This window comes from Myotis lucifugus, unplaced genomic scaffold (genome assembly GCF_000147115.1).
Source record: "Myotis lucifugus unplaced genomic scaffold, Myoluc2.0 scaffold_45, whole genome shotgun sequence".
In the NCBI taxonomy this organism is placed as follows: Eukaryota; Metazoa; Chordata; class Mammalia; order Chiroptera; family Vespertilionidae; genus Myotis; species Myotis lucifugus.
This window is the reverse complement of record NW_005871093.1, coordinates 1,654,222-1,668,635: the sequence shown is the minus strand read 5'-3', so window position 1 is coordinate 1,668,635 and position 14,414 is coordinate 1,654,222. Positions and strand designations below refer to the sequence as shown.

The window sequence follows — 14,414 nt, the reverse complement described above, 5'->3', positions numbered from 1 at the left end:
CTCCCTCTCCCTCTCCCTCTCCCTCTCCCTCTCCCTCTCCCTCTGTCATGATGGTGGAGATACCAATGCCACCTGCCCACTGGCATCCCTCTCCCATAGTGTCCTCTTCTTCTTCCAGGGCATCAATTGTTCTGAAGCAGAAGAGATGTGTTTTGTCTAAGACTTCTTAGGGCCTAGAGTTCTCTCTCTCTCTCTCTCTCTCTCTCTCTCTCTCTCTCTCTCTCTCATTTTTGTTTTGTTTTATTTTTTTCCCCTTTCTTACCTATCTCCTTACCCCTCTCCCCTTTGTAAACTATCAGCTTGTTTTCTTTATCTATGGATCTGTTTCTATTTTGTTTTGTGTATTCATTTGTTTTGGTTTTTTTGTTCACATATAAGTGAAATCATATGGTATTTGTCTTTCTGTGTTTGACTTACTTCACTTAGCAAAATACCCTCTATCAGCAGTTTCCAACCTGTGAGTCGTGACCCCTGAAAATACATCCTGCATATCAGATATTTACATTACCATTCATAACAGTAGCAAAATTACAGTTATGAAGTAGCAATGAAAATAATTTTATGGTTGGGGGTCACCACAACATGAGGAACTGTATTAAAGGGTCGCAGCATTAGGAAGGTTGAGAACCACTGCTTCCATTCGTGTTCTTGCAAATAGCAAGATTTCATTTTTTGATGACTGAGCAATATTCCATTGTATATATGTACCACTTCTTATTTATCCATTCATCTATCAGTTGACATCCAGGTTTCTCCAGACAGAGAGGGACTGTGGTGATGTTATAGGAATCTGGGCCAGTGCCTACCATGGTAATTCACTCTCTTTTCTGGGTCCAACAGAATCTGAGAACCCCTTGCCCCACCCCAGACTACACAGGAAGAGCCGAGTGGCTGTGAGTTGGTTCTCACTGAGCATGCCAGCTGATATCCACATGGCAGATCCCAGCACAGGAAGCCAGGTTCCTGCCACACAGGACAGGAGTGTTGCATTGCCTGCCTCCCAGCCTGGGACATCATCACTCCCTTGTCATTTAAGAGATTTGGGATCTGACACAGGGTGCAACCAAGCTCCTCTTCCCTTCTCACCTCTACTAACAAGGCCTCTTGAGCCTTCTTGTGAGCATAATCACACTGCGGGCTTTGGAGCAATACTGACCTTGGTCTGGACAGCTTACCGAGGATTGGCACCAAATAGGCCTGGTTGCAGGTTGTTCCCACTTGGTGGCTCTGTTCTTGGAACTGGGTTCCTGGCTTTTGCTGAGGCTTTTCATATACCTGCACCTGTGATCCCTGCTTGGCACCCACCCCTTCTTGGCTTTCCTCAGTCGTCCTGAACCTCCCCAACTCGGAATCCAACCCTGGAATTTCTTTTCTCCATCTCTCTGTGGACTTGTGTATCTGTCTATCGATTTATTTATTTTGTCACAGCTTTGTTGAGATATTCACATACCATTATAATTCACCCATTTAAAGTGTACAACTCAGTGGCTTTTTAGAATATTTAGTTATACAGTGATCAACACAATTTTAGAAGATTCTGTTCACCCTAAAAAGAAACCTCATACCTACCAGCAGTCACTCTACTTTCTCCAAACCCACCCCCAGCCCTAGGCAACTGTCAATTTACTTTCTGTCTCTATGGATTTTCTTATCCTAGACATTTCTTGTAAATGGAATCATGCAATATATGGTTCTTTATGACTGGCCTCTTTCACTTAGCATAATGTTTTCAAGGTTCGTTCATATCGTAGCATGTATCAGTATTCCATTTATTTTTACTGCTAAATAATATTCCGTTGTATGGATATACCACATTTGTTTATCCATTCATCAGTTGAACATTTGCATAATCCAAGGTCATGAAAATATGCTTTTATATTTTTTTCTAAGAGTTCTACAGTTTTAGCCCTTACATTAAGTCTTTGATTCATTTATAGTTAATTTTTGTAGAGGAGTGGCCCAAAGGCGTTCTTTTGCAGTTGTCCAACACAATTAAAAGACTATTCTTTTACCCCATTGAACTGTCTTGGCACCCTTGTTGAAAGCTGAATCTTTAGATCAGTTTGGGGAATATTGCCATCCTAACAATATTAAGTTTTCTCATTGGTGAACACAAGCGTATTTTCATTTATTCCCTGAATCTTTTTAAAAAATATTTATTTATTTGAGAGGGAGGAAGGGAGGGAGGGAGGAAAGGGGGGAGGAAGGGGGGGGAGAGAGAGAGAGAGAGAAAGAAAGAAAGAGAGAGAGATATCAATTTGTTGTTCCACTTATTTATGCACTTATTGGCTGTTTCTTGTATGTGCCCTGACCAGGGATCAAACCTACAACCTTGACCCATTGAGTCAACATTCTAACCAACCAAGCTACCCAGCCAGAGCCCCCTGAATATTGAAACTATCAAATGCCCATAACTGTAGAACTTCATGTCTTTTTTGCAATATTTTGCCTCCCTGACTTGACTTCCTTGTAATGGGTCTGTCTCAACCCAAGGGGACACCTAGCTATTAGGTTGCAAATCAAACTAGTCTGAGCCACCACTGTCTACAAATCCCTTAGCTCAGTGTCTCCTCATTGAAGGCATGAGCAGTGAGAGAGGATTCTTGGTGATGGGGAGAATGTTCCAGAGGTATATGATTTCCCTGTGATATAACCAGAGTTGGGAAATAGAAACAGAGGATCACACACATCTGAATTGTGCCACCAAATTTAATCAATAAAGGCCCAGGAGAGGTGGACAAGTCCTCAAGGATGCAGGTTTCCGGGAGACTACAGGTGGAATGGCTTGAAATGACCCCGTCTGGGAGGAGCATGCTTTGTGCTGACCTGAGTCAGTTCGCCAGCACACTGTCATTTATGGAGAGTACCCAGGAGCTCACAGCAGGACATCTCACAGGTCCCTGAAATTTCTGTGTCTTCTTCCTCTTTCCCAAGAAGCAAGGCATTTCACTTTCACAAATTAATCCTCTGGGCAATCAGACATGCTTTGTTTTCCCTGCCTGGGACTGAGAGTGGTTGGATGGCCCAGCTTTCCCCTGGAAGCAGGGCCTGGGAGCCTGGACGCCTGCCATGCCCAGGCAGAGAACAGCAGGGGTCGCTTCCTTGGGCTTTCGCATCTCTCAAAGGCAACCATCATTCCAGCCTTCCACCTGAATACTCATAAACAGTGATCCTGTACATGATCTTATTGGGGTGGATGCTTCCAGAATGCCAGGCACCTGTGCTCTTGGGACTCCACATTGGAGCATATTAACAGTGCAGAACTATACCCCTGTATACTTTGTGCTGATGTGAACAAAGATGGTCTGTTTTTTAGTTTGAATTTTCCAGTCTAGATCTGCAGGGCACAGTTCCAGCAGGTGGGGGAAAAACCTTCATGGATGCCAATGCACCACTGAGAACAGAGAAAGCCATGTGTCCCTGGGAGCACTTTTATGGGCCAGAGCTGGATTTTAATATTCTAGACTATTATATCTATAAAATTCCCGCAAATCTTCTTTTCTACCTGTTTTAATTAGGTTAGCTTAGGTTAGGTTAGGTTGTTAGGGCTGAGGTTACAAATGAACCCTGAAATCTCATATGGCTTTATATGTTAAAATGTTATTTCTCACTCATGCTAGGTCTCCTGAGCCATTGCCTTGGGACCTCGGGGAGGGGCAGTGACAGCTGGGAATGCCTGTCAGGCTAACGAAGTCCTTGCACCTCCAGGTATGGCTCTGCGGGGGCAGCATGGAGGTCCTGCCTTGCTCACGGGTGGCCCACATCGAGCGGAAGAAGAAGCCATACAATAGCAACATCGGCTTCTACACCAAGAGGAATGCTCTCCGGGTGGCTGAGGTCTGGATGGACGATTACAAGTCTCATGTGTACATAGCGTGGAACCTGCCGCTGGAGGTAGGGTCCAGCAGCCCTCCCTGTCTTCCAAGTGATCTTTGTGTTGGACGGGACATTGGTCCCTTTAATAAGTTGATGCTTCCTCCCCAGAAAGATGCTCAGACTTGCAAAATTATGAACGCATTTTGAGGGTCCACAGAGCTCCAGGTTTTAGAACCCTCACTGTACAGGGGGACGGTGACAACAGAAACCTCAAAATCTATTTACAAGGACTAGAAGGGTCGTATTGGGTTAGTCCCAGTCTTATTACAATCATCTGGATGCCCTGCTCTGATCATGCACTGTGCTCAGAAGATCCTTGCCCAAAACTTTTGGCACCAGACCCTGTCATCTGCTCTAACGGCTTGCCCTCCCGTGGAGCTCCAGCTGCCTCGTGACAGGTGCCCCCACTGTCTGCTGAATCCCTTGTTTACATGGCTCTTCAGCTCTTCCCCTTATTCTGCTCAGAAGGTAGCCTAGGGAAATGCCCGTGTTACTGATGCCCTTTGAGTCCCAGCCCCACCACTTACTAGTTATGAGATCTTGAATGAATCCATTTAGACAGCCTTTGAACCTTGGGTTCCTCAGCTGTAATAGCAGGTCCTCCTTCCTCGGTGGTTGTGAGAACCACATCTAAAGTACTAAGTCTAAGTACCGGTGACATCCTTAGAGCAGCGCCTGGCAGGGATATGGGAATGCCGGTGCGTGTTGTTTGTCCTCCACGGCACAGCTGGGTGAGCCGAACCCCCAGCCACAGCTGGGTTTACCTCATCAGCCAGATGTCCAAGCCATGCCCTTGAGAGGATTGCCTAGAACAGGGGTGGGCAAACTTTTTGACTCGAGGGCCACAATGGGTTCTTAAACTGGACCGGAGGGCCGGAACAAAAGCATGGATGGAGTGTTTGTGTGAACTAATATAAATTCAAAGTAAACATCATTACATAAAAGGGTACGGTCTCTTTTTTTTTTTAGTTTTATTCATTTCAAACGGGCCGGGGCCGGCCCGCGGGCCGTAGTTTGCCTACGGCTGGCCTAGAATGTTCCTGCTGAGAAATGGCAGCCCCTGTCTTTCAGGAGGCTGGAGCCCAAAACAAGGTCTGTGGATAACGAGGATAAAAGTGAAGAATTTATATCACTGTTGTTACAGTTGTGGAAATAAGGTTCTACAGTATTGAAAACCCCCATGGCAATGGAGTGCTTTGACCTGTGACACTATACGTGATTTTACATGTTATGATATCAAGATAGGCAACATCTGGTGAGCCCTTACTATGTCCCAGGCACTAGATAAGTTCCTTATTTGTAAGATCTCATTTAGCCCTCAAAACAACCTTGAGACTTAGGAACCATCTGCCTCGGTATCCTCATCTGTACAACAGGGATTGTTCACATTTATCTCCTAGGGCTCCTGGGAAGCTAAACATGAGGCTTAGAACAGAGCATGGCAAAAATTAAGTGCTCGGTAAATGCTAACCTGATGTGAACCTAGTGTGATGTCCATTTTATAGATGGGTAAACCGAAGCTCTGGAGGTTAAAAGTGACTTGCTTATTAAGACCCTGCACATAGCATGTGGCGGGGAGGGATGTGAAATCCAGTCTTCATTCACCTCTGCCCGCACCCTGTGATGTCAGCAGAATAGGTGTTATTTTTCCCATTTTGCAGATGAGGAGCTGTGACCTAGAATGGTGGTGTGACTGAGAGTCCGAAGACCTCAGGGCTGCCGACTATCCCAATGCCTTCTCCATCATTACAAACAACCTCTGTCCCTAATGCCAGTGTCCCCTACCACACTTTGCACAAGTGACCATTCTCATTAATCATGCTAAGTAAATTAAAACAAAGACTTAAATATCGGTGCCCAGGTTTGCTTTTGAATTTTAATGTTTGACATTTAAAGGGCTGTTCCTTTGGAAATCATTGTTTGGCTGCTGAGGATGAAGTCTTAATGAAATCATTGAACTCTCCTGGACCCCCAAGATGCTGCCTGGCCTCCCCGCCTCTGTGGAGAGCAGCCTGCTCCCCTAGTTCAGGGCCATCTTGTGGCCGAGTTTGTGGAGTCATATTTCAGCTACTTTATTTCTCCCTGTCAGCACACAGCAGCCCATTACAGGTTCATTTCTGTAAAAGCAGAGTGAATTATTCATTAGGACATTATTACAAGCTTTGCGATGGAAAATTATTTTCACTTCTGCATAAATGAACTCCACAAAGGGCCAACAAAGGGGGAAATTACACCTGTGCAGAAAAGAAAGACAGGAGGTGGTGTAGAGGCATCTATTTTCTTGTCTTAATCAAATAATCCCTCTAATTGGCTCGGATAGTCACTCAGGAAATGTGGGAGAGGCGCAGCTGGGAATACAGGGGGACACATAGGGTGTCCCGGGACCCCTTTCGCACAGCGATGATCGGGGCAGCTGATTGGGGACCGAGTGATGCGCTCAGAGGACAGTAGTGTCTGGCTTGGGAATAGATGATCAAATAGGTGCCCTTCTTCCGACCTTCCAAGTAAGCATGCAGAGAAATTAAGATTTCTCTCTGACTGTTTTCCCAAGCGTGAAGCCACCTGTGCTTCTCTTCTGCCAGAGCTCCCCGGTCACTAATGCCCTTTGCTTCTCTCTCCTTTCAGAACCCAGGAATCGACATAGGTGATGTCTCTGAAAGAAGAGCCTTAAGGAAAAGTTTAAAGTGTAAGAATTTCCAGTGGTACCTGGACCACGTTTACCCAGAAATGAGAAGATACAATAACACCATTGCATACGGGGAGGTAATTAAGACCATACATGCTCTCAACTTGGCTGGCTGAGCCATGGGTTGTATATTGCTTTGATGGGGGGAAATAAGGAACAGAGCCATTCATTCATTTACTCATTCATTCATTCATTCGTTCAGTGAGTGGATTTTGATGGTGCAGTCCCTGACAGCAGGGCTCTCACCAGCTGGTAGAAGAGACTAAAGGAATGTTACAATGGGGCATGGGCCATCCTTCAGCCTGTGGTGTGGAGTGGCTGATAAGTATCTTTGGAACATTTGGATTTTGAAGTCCCCTGGGGCCTGTAAATAGGACATTCACTAGGAAGTTGGGTATAAAGTGAAGTGGGGACTGGAGCTCTCCATTGCTCAATGCTGTGGCCCAGAGCCATTTACCACCAAAGAAAGGGTGCAGATGCGCTTCTCGGATTTCCTCTGATGAGATAATATCACCTTTTAACACCTGAATTTTTTCTTATTATAAATGTCATAAATACAGGTTTTAGAAAAGTTTTAAAATAATAATAATAGCAATGAACACTTACTGGGTGCTTTCAAAATGCCAAGCACTATTCTAAGTGCTTTTTACATATGAATTCATTTCACTGTCACCTTATGAGGTAGTAGTATTATTTCCCATTGTATTGATAAGAAAGCTGAGACCTAGAGAACTTAAATGAATTACCTAAGTTTTACAGCCTATCAGTCAAGTAGCTGGGATTGGATCTAGGCATAGATAATGTGTACATTTTGATGTATGGTCTTCTTTATTGTGTGTGTATATTGTTTTTTACTAAAAATATATATTTTATATACTCACATATGTACATTTTATACACACATTCTCCATCTCTGAGTATAGACTGATGCTAGCAAGGCTCTCTTTGACTTCGCGTGTTTACTCTTTCTATAGCTATGAATTTTCCTACTTTATGCCTGGTGCCTTTTGGATGACATTGGTTAATAAAATTATATAGTTTTTTAAGTGTACAGGTCTATAACACATCATCTGTATATTGTATTATGTGTTCACCATCCCAAATCAAGTCTCCTTCCATCACCATTTATCCCCCCCTTTACCTTATTCTGCCTTCCCCCACCCACCTTTCTCTCTGGTAATCACCATACTGTTGTCTGTGTCTATGAGGGTTTGTGTGTGTGTGTCTGTGTGTCTGTGTGTGTTTGCTTAATCCTTTCACCTTTTTCACCCAGCCCTCCAATTCCCCTCCACTCTGACAGCTGTCAGTCTGTTCCCTATGAGTCTGTTTCTTTTCTTTTTCTTTTTTTATTGATTTCAGAGAGGAAGGGAGAGGAATAGAGAAACATCAATGATGAGAGAGAATCATTGATCGGCTGCCTCCTGCACTCCCCAAACTGGGGATCGAGCCCACAACCCTGGCATGTGCCCTGACCAGGAATTGAATTGTGACCCACTGTTTCATAGGTCAATGCTCAAGCACTGAGCCGTGCTGGCCGGGCCTATGAGTGTTTCTATTTTGCTTGTTAGTTCATTTTATTCATGAAATTCCACTTATGAGTGAAATCATATGGTACTTGTCTCTCTCTGGCTTATTTCAGTTAGCATAATGCTCTCTAGGTCTACCTATGCTGTCACAAAGGGTAAGATTTCCTTTTTTATGGCTGAGTAGTATTCCATTGTGTAAATATACCACAGCTTTTTTATTCACTCATCTATAGATGGGCCCTTGGGCTGCTTCCAGATCTTGGCTATTGTAATCAGCTGCAGGTTAAATCATCAGGGTCCAGGCGAGGTGTCTCCCCTGAGCAGGAATTAGGAAAGGGAAGCTTGCTTCTTGCAGGCGCAATCTGTGTCATGCAGACTCCAGAGCCAGCCTGCTGGATGAATCCGTTACCCAGAGTGGCTCCTCTCAGCTTCCATTCCTTCATCTGTGAAATGGGGGAAGGAAAATGCTTACCGCATGGGGTTGTTGGGAAGATGAAACGATGTGTTCTTAGAACAGTAACTGGCACCCAGCAGTAATTATTAATAGGTCCTTGTCTTTTCTTCTTCAAATAAAAAAGCATGGTTTGGGGGTATTTTGTTTGTTTGTTGTTATCAAAGTAAGATCAAACATAAAGGAAGCATTGGAAAATGGTGGGCAGTGAATGGATTATTTGTAAGACAATTAGGTAAATTGCCTAGCTCTTTGGAAAAGAAAACAATTTAGATTCTAACAGCTTGCCATATCCCAAAGTGAATTTCAGATGAGCTATAGCATTAAATGAAAGAAAAGAAACCATAATAGAACCATAGGGAAATAGATATGAATCTAATCTCTAAAAGGGGAAGGAAGGGCTTTCTAAGAATCAAAGCCATGAAAGAAAATGCAAAGGAAAAGAATAATGGATCTGAGCTCATAAATATTAAAGTAATCTATACATCAACCAAATAGAGAAATATCTGCCGAACTGGAAATAGGTATGCCATAAATACTGTAGATGAATGGATAGTATCATTAATATATAATGAGCCCTGAAAATTGATTTAAATAAAAAATTTAACCTAAATAAGAAAATTTAAAATCCCAGAGAAAAATAAAGTACAAAAGAAAATACAATAGTTGAAAAACACATGAAAATTTCTAATTTATTTTATAATCAAAGAAGTGAAAACTAATTTTAAAATACATTGCGGTAGCTTTTCTCCTACTACCGAGTGAACAAATACTCATTGTTAGAATATGTGCTGGTGCTTTGCCAGCAAGGTCTTGGTAATATGAAAAGCCACATATCCTCTCGTGAGAGTGCAAATTGAAATGAGCTTTTTAAAAAGCAATTTGAACCGCATGTATTACAGGGCTTAATGATAGCCATTCCACTCTTCTCCTAAGCAAATAATCTGAAATGAGGACACAGATTTGAGGGTAAAATTGTTCATCTTAGTGACTTTTTTTTGATAAAAAATTCTGAATCTGACTTGAAGGTTAGTTAAATATACTATCTTAATGGTTTGAATATAGTTTGTAGCTATTTCAAAAGGTTTGTACAAAAGTTTAATGACTTGAGAAAAGTATTGATAATGTGATTCTTAAAAGCAAGTGGGACAGGCAGGTTTTGTGTGGGGACTTTTTCATGTCTCCCAGGTATCACTAGTGTTTATGTGATAAGATTATAATTAGAAGGACAAAATAGTATTAACAAAGGAAGAATAAAAATGGGGAAATGCAGGAAGATGGCCTCTTTTCAGTAATACCTTTAATGCATACATTCTGTAGAAAATATAAAGATGAAAACAAAACTTACTCCCAATTCCCAGTCATTGTTAACATTTTCAGCACCTTCAGTTTGCTGAGCTCACCATTATCTGAAATGTGTTTCAGATGGACTATTGCATTAAATGAAAAAAAAATCACACTAGTCAAATTTAGTTTGTAACAAAATCTACCATTATGTAGATACCACTGTTTTTTAAAATATATTTTTATTGATTTCAGAGAGGAAGGGAGAGAAAGATAGAGACATCAATGATGAGAGGGAACCATTTGCTGCCTCCTGCACTTCCCCCACTGGGGATAGAGCCTGCAACCTCGGCATGTGCCCTGAACGGGAATCAAACCGTGACCTCCTGGTTCATAGATTGACACTCAACCACTGAGCCACACCAGCTGGGCTATTTGCATTTTATACATTCGTTAAGAATAACTTTGTAGCCCTAGCTGGTTTGGCTCAGCGGATAGAGCGTCGGCCTGCAGACTCAAGGGTCCCAGGTTCGATTCCGGTCAAGGGCATGTACCTGGGTTGCAGGCGCATCCCCAGTAGGGGGCGTGCAAGAGGCAGCTGAATCGATGTTTCTCTCTCATTGATGTTTCTAACTCACTATCCCTCTCCCTCTCCCTTCCTCTCTGTAAAAAAATCAATAAAATATATATATTTTTTAAAAAGAATAACTTTGTAGTCAAATTCAGTTCAGTGACAAAATTTACCAACATTCAGACAAGTGTAATTTAATGCTTACAACTGGTAGTTCTTGTCACCACACCAGACCCCAGCCAGTGACGAAGGGAGACAGACGCCTCTGAGCAGATGTCAGCCCTGGCGTTTCTGCCTCACTGGACATCCAGTGCCAGTGTCCAGGCTTACTTAGGCAATCATTCACTTTTCATTCATTTTAAAATATTTTTACCTATATTATCTAGAATGTCTTAAAATGATTTTTAAAGAAAGGTGTGTGTATGCTTTATATCCTGACTGTTGCATGTATGAGACACTGCCTTCCTACATGCAAAAGCATGTCAGTGTGCACGAAACATGGGGCCACCAACTCCCCTGCTCAAAATACTATGGTCGGTCCATACTGCCCTCATGGCCTGGACTGCCCTAGCCCCTAGTTCACTTTTTCACTTCTTTTTTTTTCCTTTAGGCATTATTATATGAAATATAACACATATACAGTGTGCATAAAGTATACATGTGCAGCGTAACAATATAAAGCAAACATCCACATCACTACTACCCGGCTGAAAAACAGAACGTTGCCAGCATCATTCCCACTATCCCTTTTACCATTTAGCTCAGGAGTCACCTCCCCTCCGTCTCTGAACCCCACTTGTTGATTTACCCAGTTAGTTCGGTTTCCATGGAGAACATAATCTGGAGGGGACCGTGTACATGGAGAAGGCCAGCATTGCCGTTTTCCCGCTGGTTGCGATTGCAGGGTGGTGGGTAGGATGGACACCCACATAGAACACAGTGTACCTGGAGGCCAAATTAGGGGACTTTTGTCTGTTCCTCCGAAGGTGCATTCTGAAACACTTGGTGCCTGGCCCGGTGTCTGCATTCAGTAGTTATTTTTTGAATATATAAATAAACATTGCTGGAGTCTGCATGATGGAAAGGCCTTTGTTTGCTTTTTGATGACTGTTTTCCATGCCTCTGTGTCAGCAATGAACTGAGAAGCTGACCTGTGATTCCCAATGTTATTAAAACCAGCGTTGGTGCTGAAGCCACTTTGGAAAACCAATGGCTGACCAGTGTTTCTTTGTCCAAATGTTTCCTGAGATCCTTTTTCATGCTGGGGAGGGGGGGCCGTGTGGGTGAGGGTCACAGACACAGGATTGGTGCCCACAGCATCCACTGAAGGGCTCTGCTAGAGGGATCGCCTCGCAGACGCAGGCCTTGGTCCACATGGGGTGTCGCTGGACTTCCCATTGAGTGGCTGGGACCGTGACATGGTGGAATGGTAGTTGGGCAGCAGCTCCACCAGATGGGCTCTGATGGATGATGTTTTTCCTGTTCCTGCAGCTTCGCAACAACAAAGCAAAAGATGTCTGCTTGGACCAGGGGCCGCTGGAGAACCACACAGCAATACTGTACCCATGCCACGGCTGGGGACCCCAGGTAGGAGCATCCCTGACCAGGAAAAGAGTAAATTCAGCGGCCCACAGGGGATTTGTGGGACTTCTGTTGTCTTCTACTTGGGTAGTTGTTACCTGTTCTGTGGGGAGAGTTCTGGTTGTTTCTCTGTGAGTCAGGGAAAAGGTACACAAGTGGTTACATCAGCACAGATATTGAGAGGATCAACGGGCATGGGTCATACAGAAAGGAAAATGTAAACTGGAGGATCATTTGCTAGTAGGGAAGAGTATGTGTTGTAATTATACCAAAAGCCTGCTTACAACTTCAAAGAAAGAGTTAGCACATTCCCTGGTGAAAACCTGATTGACATGTCCACCCTGAAAGGCCACCATCAGTTTGATCCGAAGAATGACCTGGTCTGTAAGTGTTGGTGCGAGAGCCAGGTGCCAACTGGGAAGGAGGAAGGTGCTTGCAGTGCATTTCAGAGAACACGTGTTCTCTGATCTCTCATTAGAACACACAAGATACCTCAAAAAGGACAGAATGATCAACCAACAAAGTGAAAACAGAGCCTGATAAATGAATTTTCTTTGACAGCTTTGTGTGCTAGCCAATGGTGGGGGTGTGTGTGTGGGGGGGTGTGCGTGTGTGTCCACACATACACACACACCACACACACACACACACATACACACACACACACACAAAGAAGTTAGCAGAAATTCTCAAAGATTGGGAATAAGCATATCCAAAAATGTCATTCCACTTGCCATTCATAAAAATTTAAAACATTTTTATGTCAATCAATAGCAATAAAGGGCAAGCTACAACTTGGGAAAACATTTATTATTCAGCTCCAGAGGAGTACTAGATGTTTGGTTCAAAGCCAGTCTCACAGATTCTCCTGTGAAAGGAAGACACTGGACAAATTACCCTGAAACCTCCCGTTGTCTCTCTCATGTCCTATGAACACACCTATTCACATGTAAATTTACATTCATACACAAGTACTCATGCATGCATTCATAAAGGCTCACAGTTTTGTCTGCTCAGAGAACTTTGTTTCCCATTAAGCCAGGACCTGGAAAGAAGAGTTGTGTTCCCTCTACTATCACCACAGGTAGTTCTCATAGTCCAGACCCTCTGCCCTTCAAGGTGATGGGTCCTTCGAAGGAGAAATGCCAGACAAGTCAAGTCTTGAATCCTTTGGTCCTTGCAACCACTCTGGGAAGTAGCAGACAGCTACTGAGGCATGACGGGAAAAGTGCCTGTTACAAAGCAGGCTAGAATCCAAGCCCTCTAGCACAACCAAAGCATTTTAAGTTCAAATGTAATCTCTTTAATTCAAGATTGATTACTGGGCCCTACCAGAATTTACAATTGGCTAAAACTGCCGTGGAGAGCAGGAGAATGCCTGGGTAGACGGGCTCCTTCCCATTGGGAAATGGGGCATTAGCATCAAAGGCAGCATGGACTAAAGAATCCAGTGAGTGTCTTCATCCATTCATTCACTCGTTCTCTCAACAGATACATCTTGATCACCTACTGCGGGTGCTAGTCACAATTGTATTTGGTAGCTGATACGATATCCACCCTGTTCTCAAGTGGTTTACACTTGAGGGGGAGAGACAAGTAAAGAGGCAGGAAACCTACAGCATAGTAAGTGTAGAAGGAGCTAGATAGCTCAGGGCGCTGGGTGCTGGGAGACAGAGGTGCCCTGTTTGCCTGGGGCTTAGAATGCAAGAGGGAAAGAAGTGCTGAGAGAAGGGAGATGGAGAGGCAGATCTGCAGCGGCCTGATAATCCCCCACAGCACAGGTGCCCACACGTCAGTGTGCCGGGGAATCACCTGGAAGGCTTGTGAAAGCACCCACTACTGGGCCCCACCCCCAGAGATTCTGAATTAGGAGGTTGGGGTAGGGTCTGAGATTTTGTGTTTCTAACAAGTTCCCAGATGATGCCAGGGATGCTGGGACTTGACCCTGAGGGCAGTGGAGAGTCCCTGAAGGGCTCACCTTGGGGAATGATATGACTGTGCAGAGATCTGGAGGGGTTCAGAGAGAGATGGATGCTCTTGCCACGTAGCTGATTATGGATTGGCAGACCAAATTAGGCTGCTCGTTGCTGCCTCCAGTTCTAGGATGCATACTATAAGTCGGCCATGTTTGTCTCCCATCAACTGATTTTTAAAAATATATTTTTATTGATTTCAGAGAGGAAGGGAGAGAGAGAAACATCAATGATGAGAGAGAATCATTGATTGGCCACCTTTTGCACACCCCACACTGGGGATCGGGCCTGCAACCCTGGCATGTGCCCTGACTGGGAATCGAACTGTGACCTCCTGGTTCATAGGTCGGTCGATGCTCAACCACTGAGCCATGCCGGCCGGGCAATACTTTAAAGTAAGTCTAATGCTTGCTTTGCTCTACCACGTGTTCAGAATTAGAGTGCACTCTCGGTACTACCCTCCGGC

At 43.9% G+C, this 14,414-nt stretch overlaps 1 protein-coding gene across 5 annotated transcripts in view; it reads left to right on the top strand.

Annotated features, from left to right (window-relative positions):
- Nucleotides 1-14,414, top strand: part of GALNT17 (polypeptide N-acetylgalactosaminyltransferase 17) — a 410,059-nt gene that overhangs the window by 374,954 nt on the left and 20,691 nt on the right. For all 5 annotated transcript variants that reach the window (XR_002829117.1, XM_006088223.3, XM_023753451.1 and 2 more), the window contains 3 exons: nt 3,709-3,894; nt 6,502-6,639; nt 11,886-11,981. Coding sequence is in view for 4 of the 5 variants with exons in the window: in XM_006088223.3 (XP_006088285.1) it covers nt 3,709-3,894; nt 6,502-6,639; nt 11,886-11,981 (420 nt within the window). In the remaining variant the exon portion in view is untranslated. The remainder of the gene's footprint in view (nt 1-3,708; nt 3,895-6,501; nt 6,640-11,885; nt 11,982-14,414) is intronic.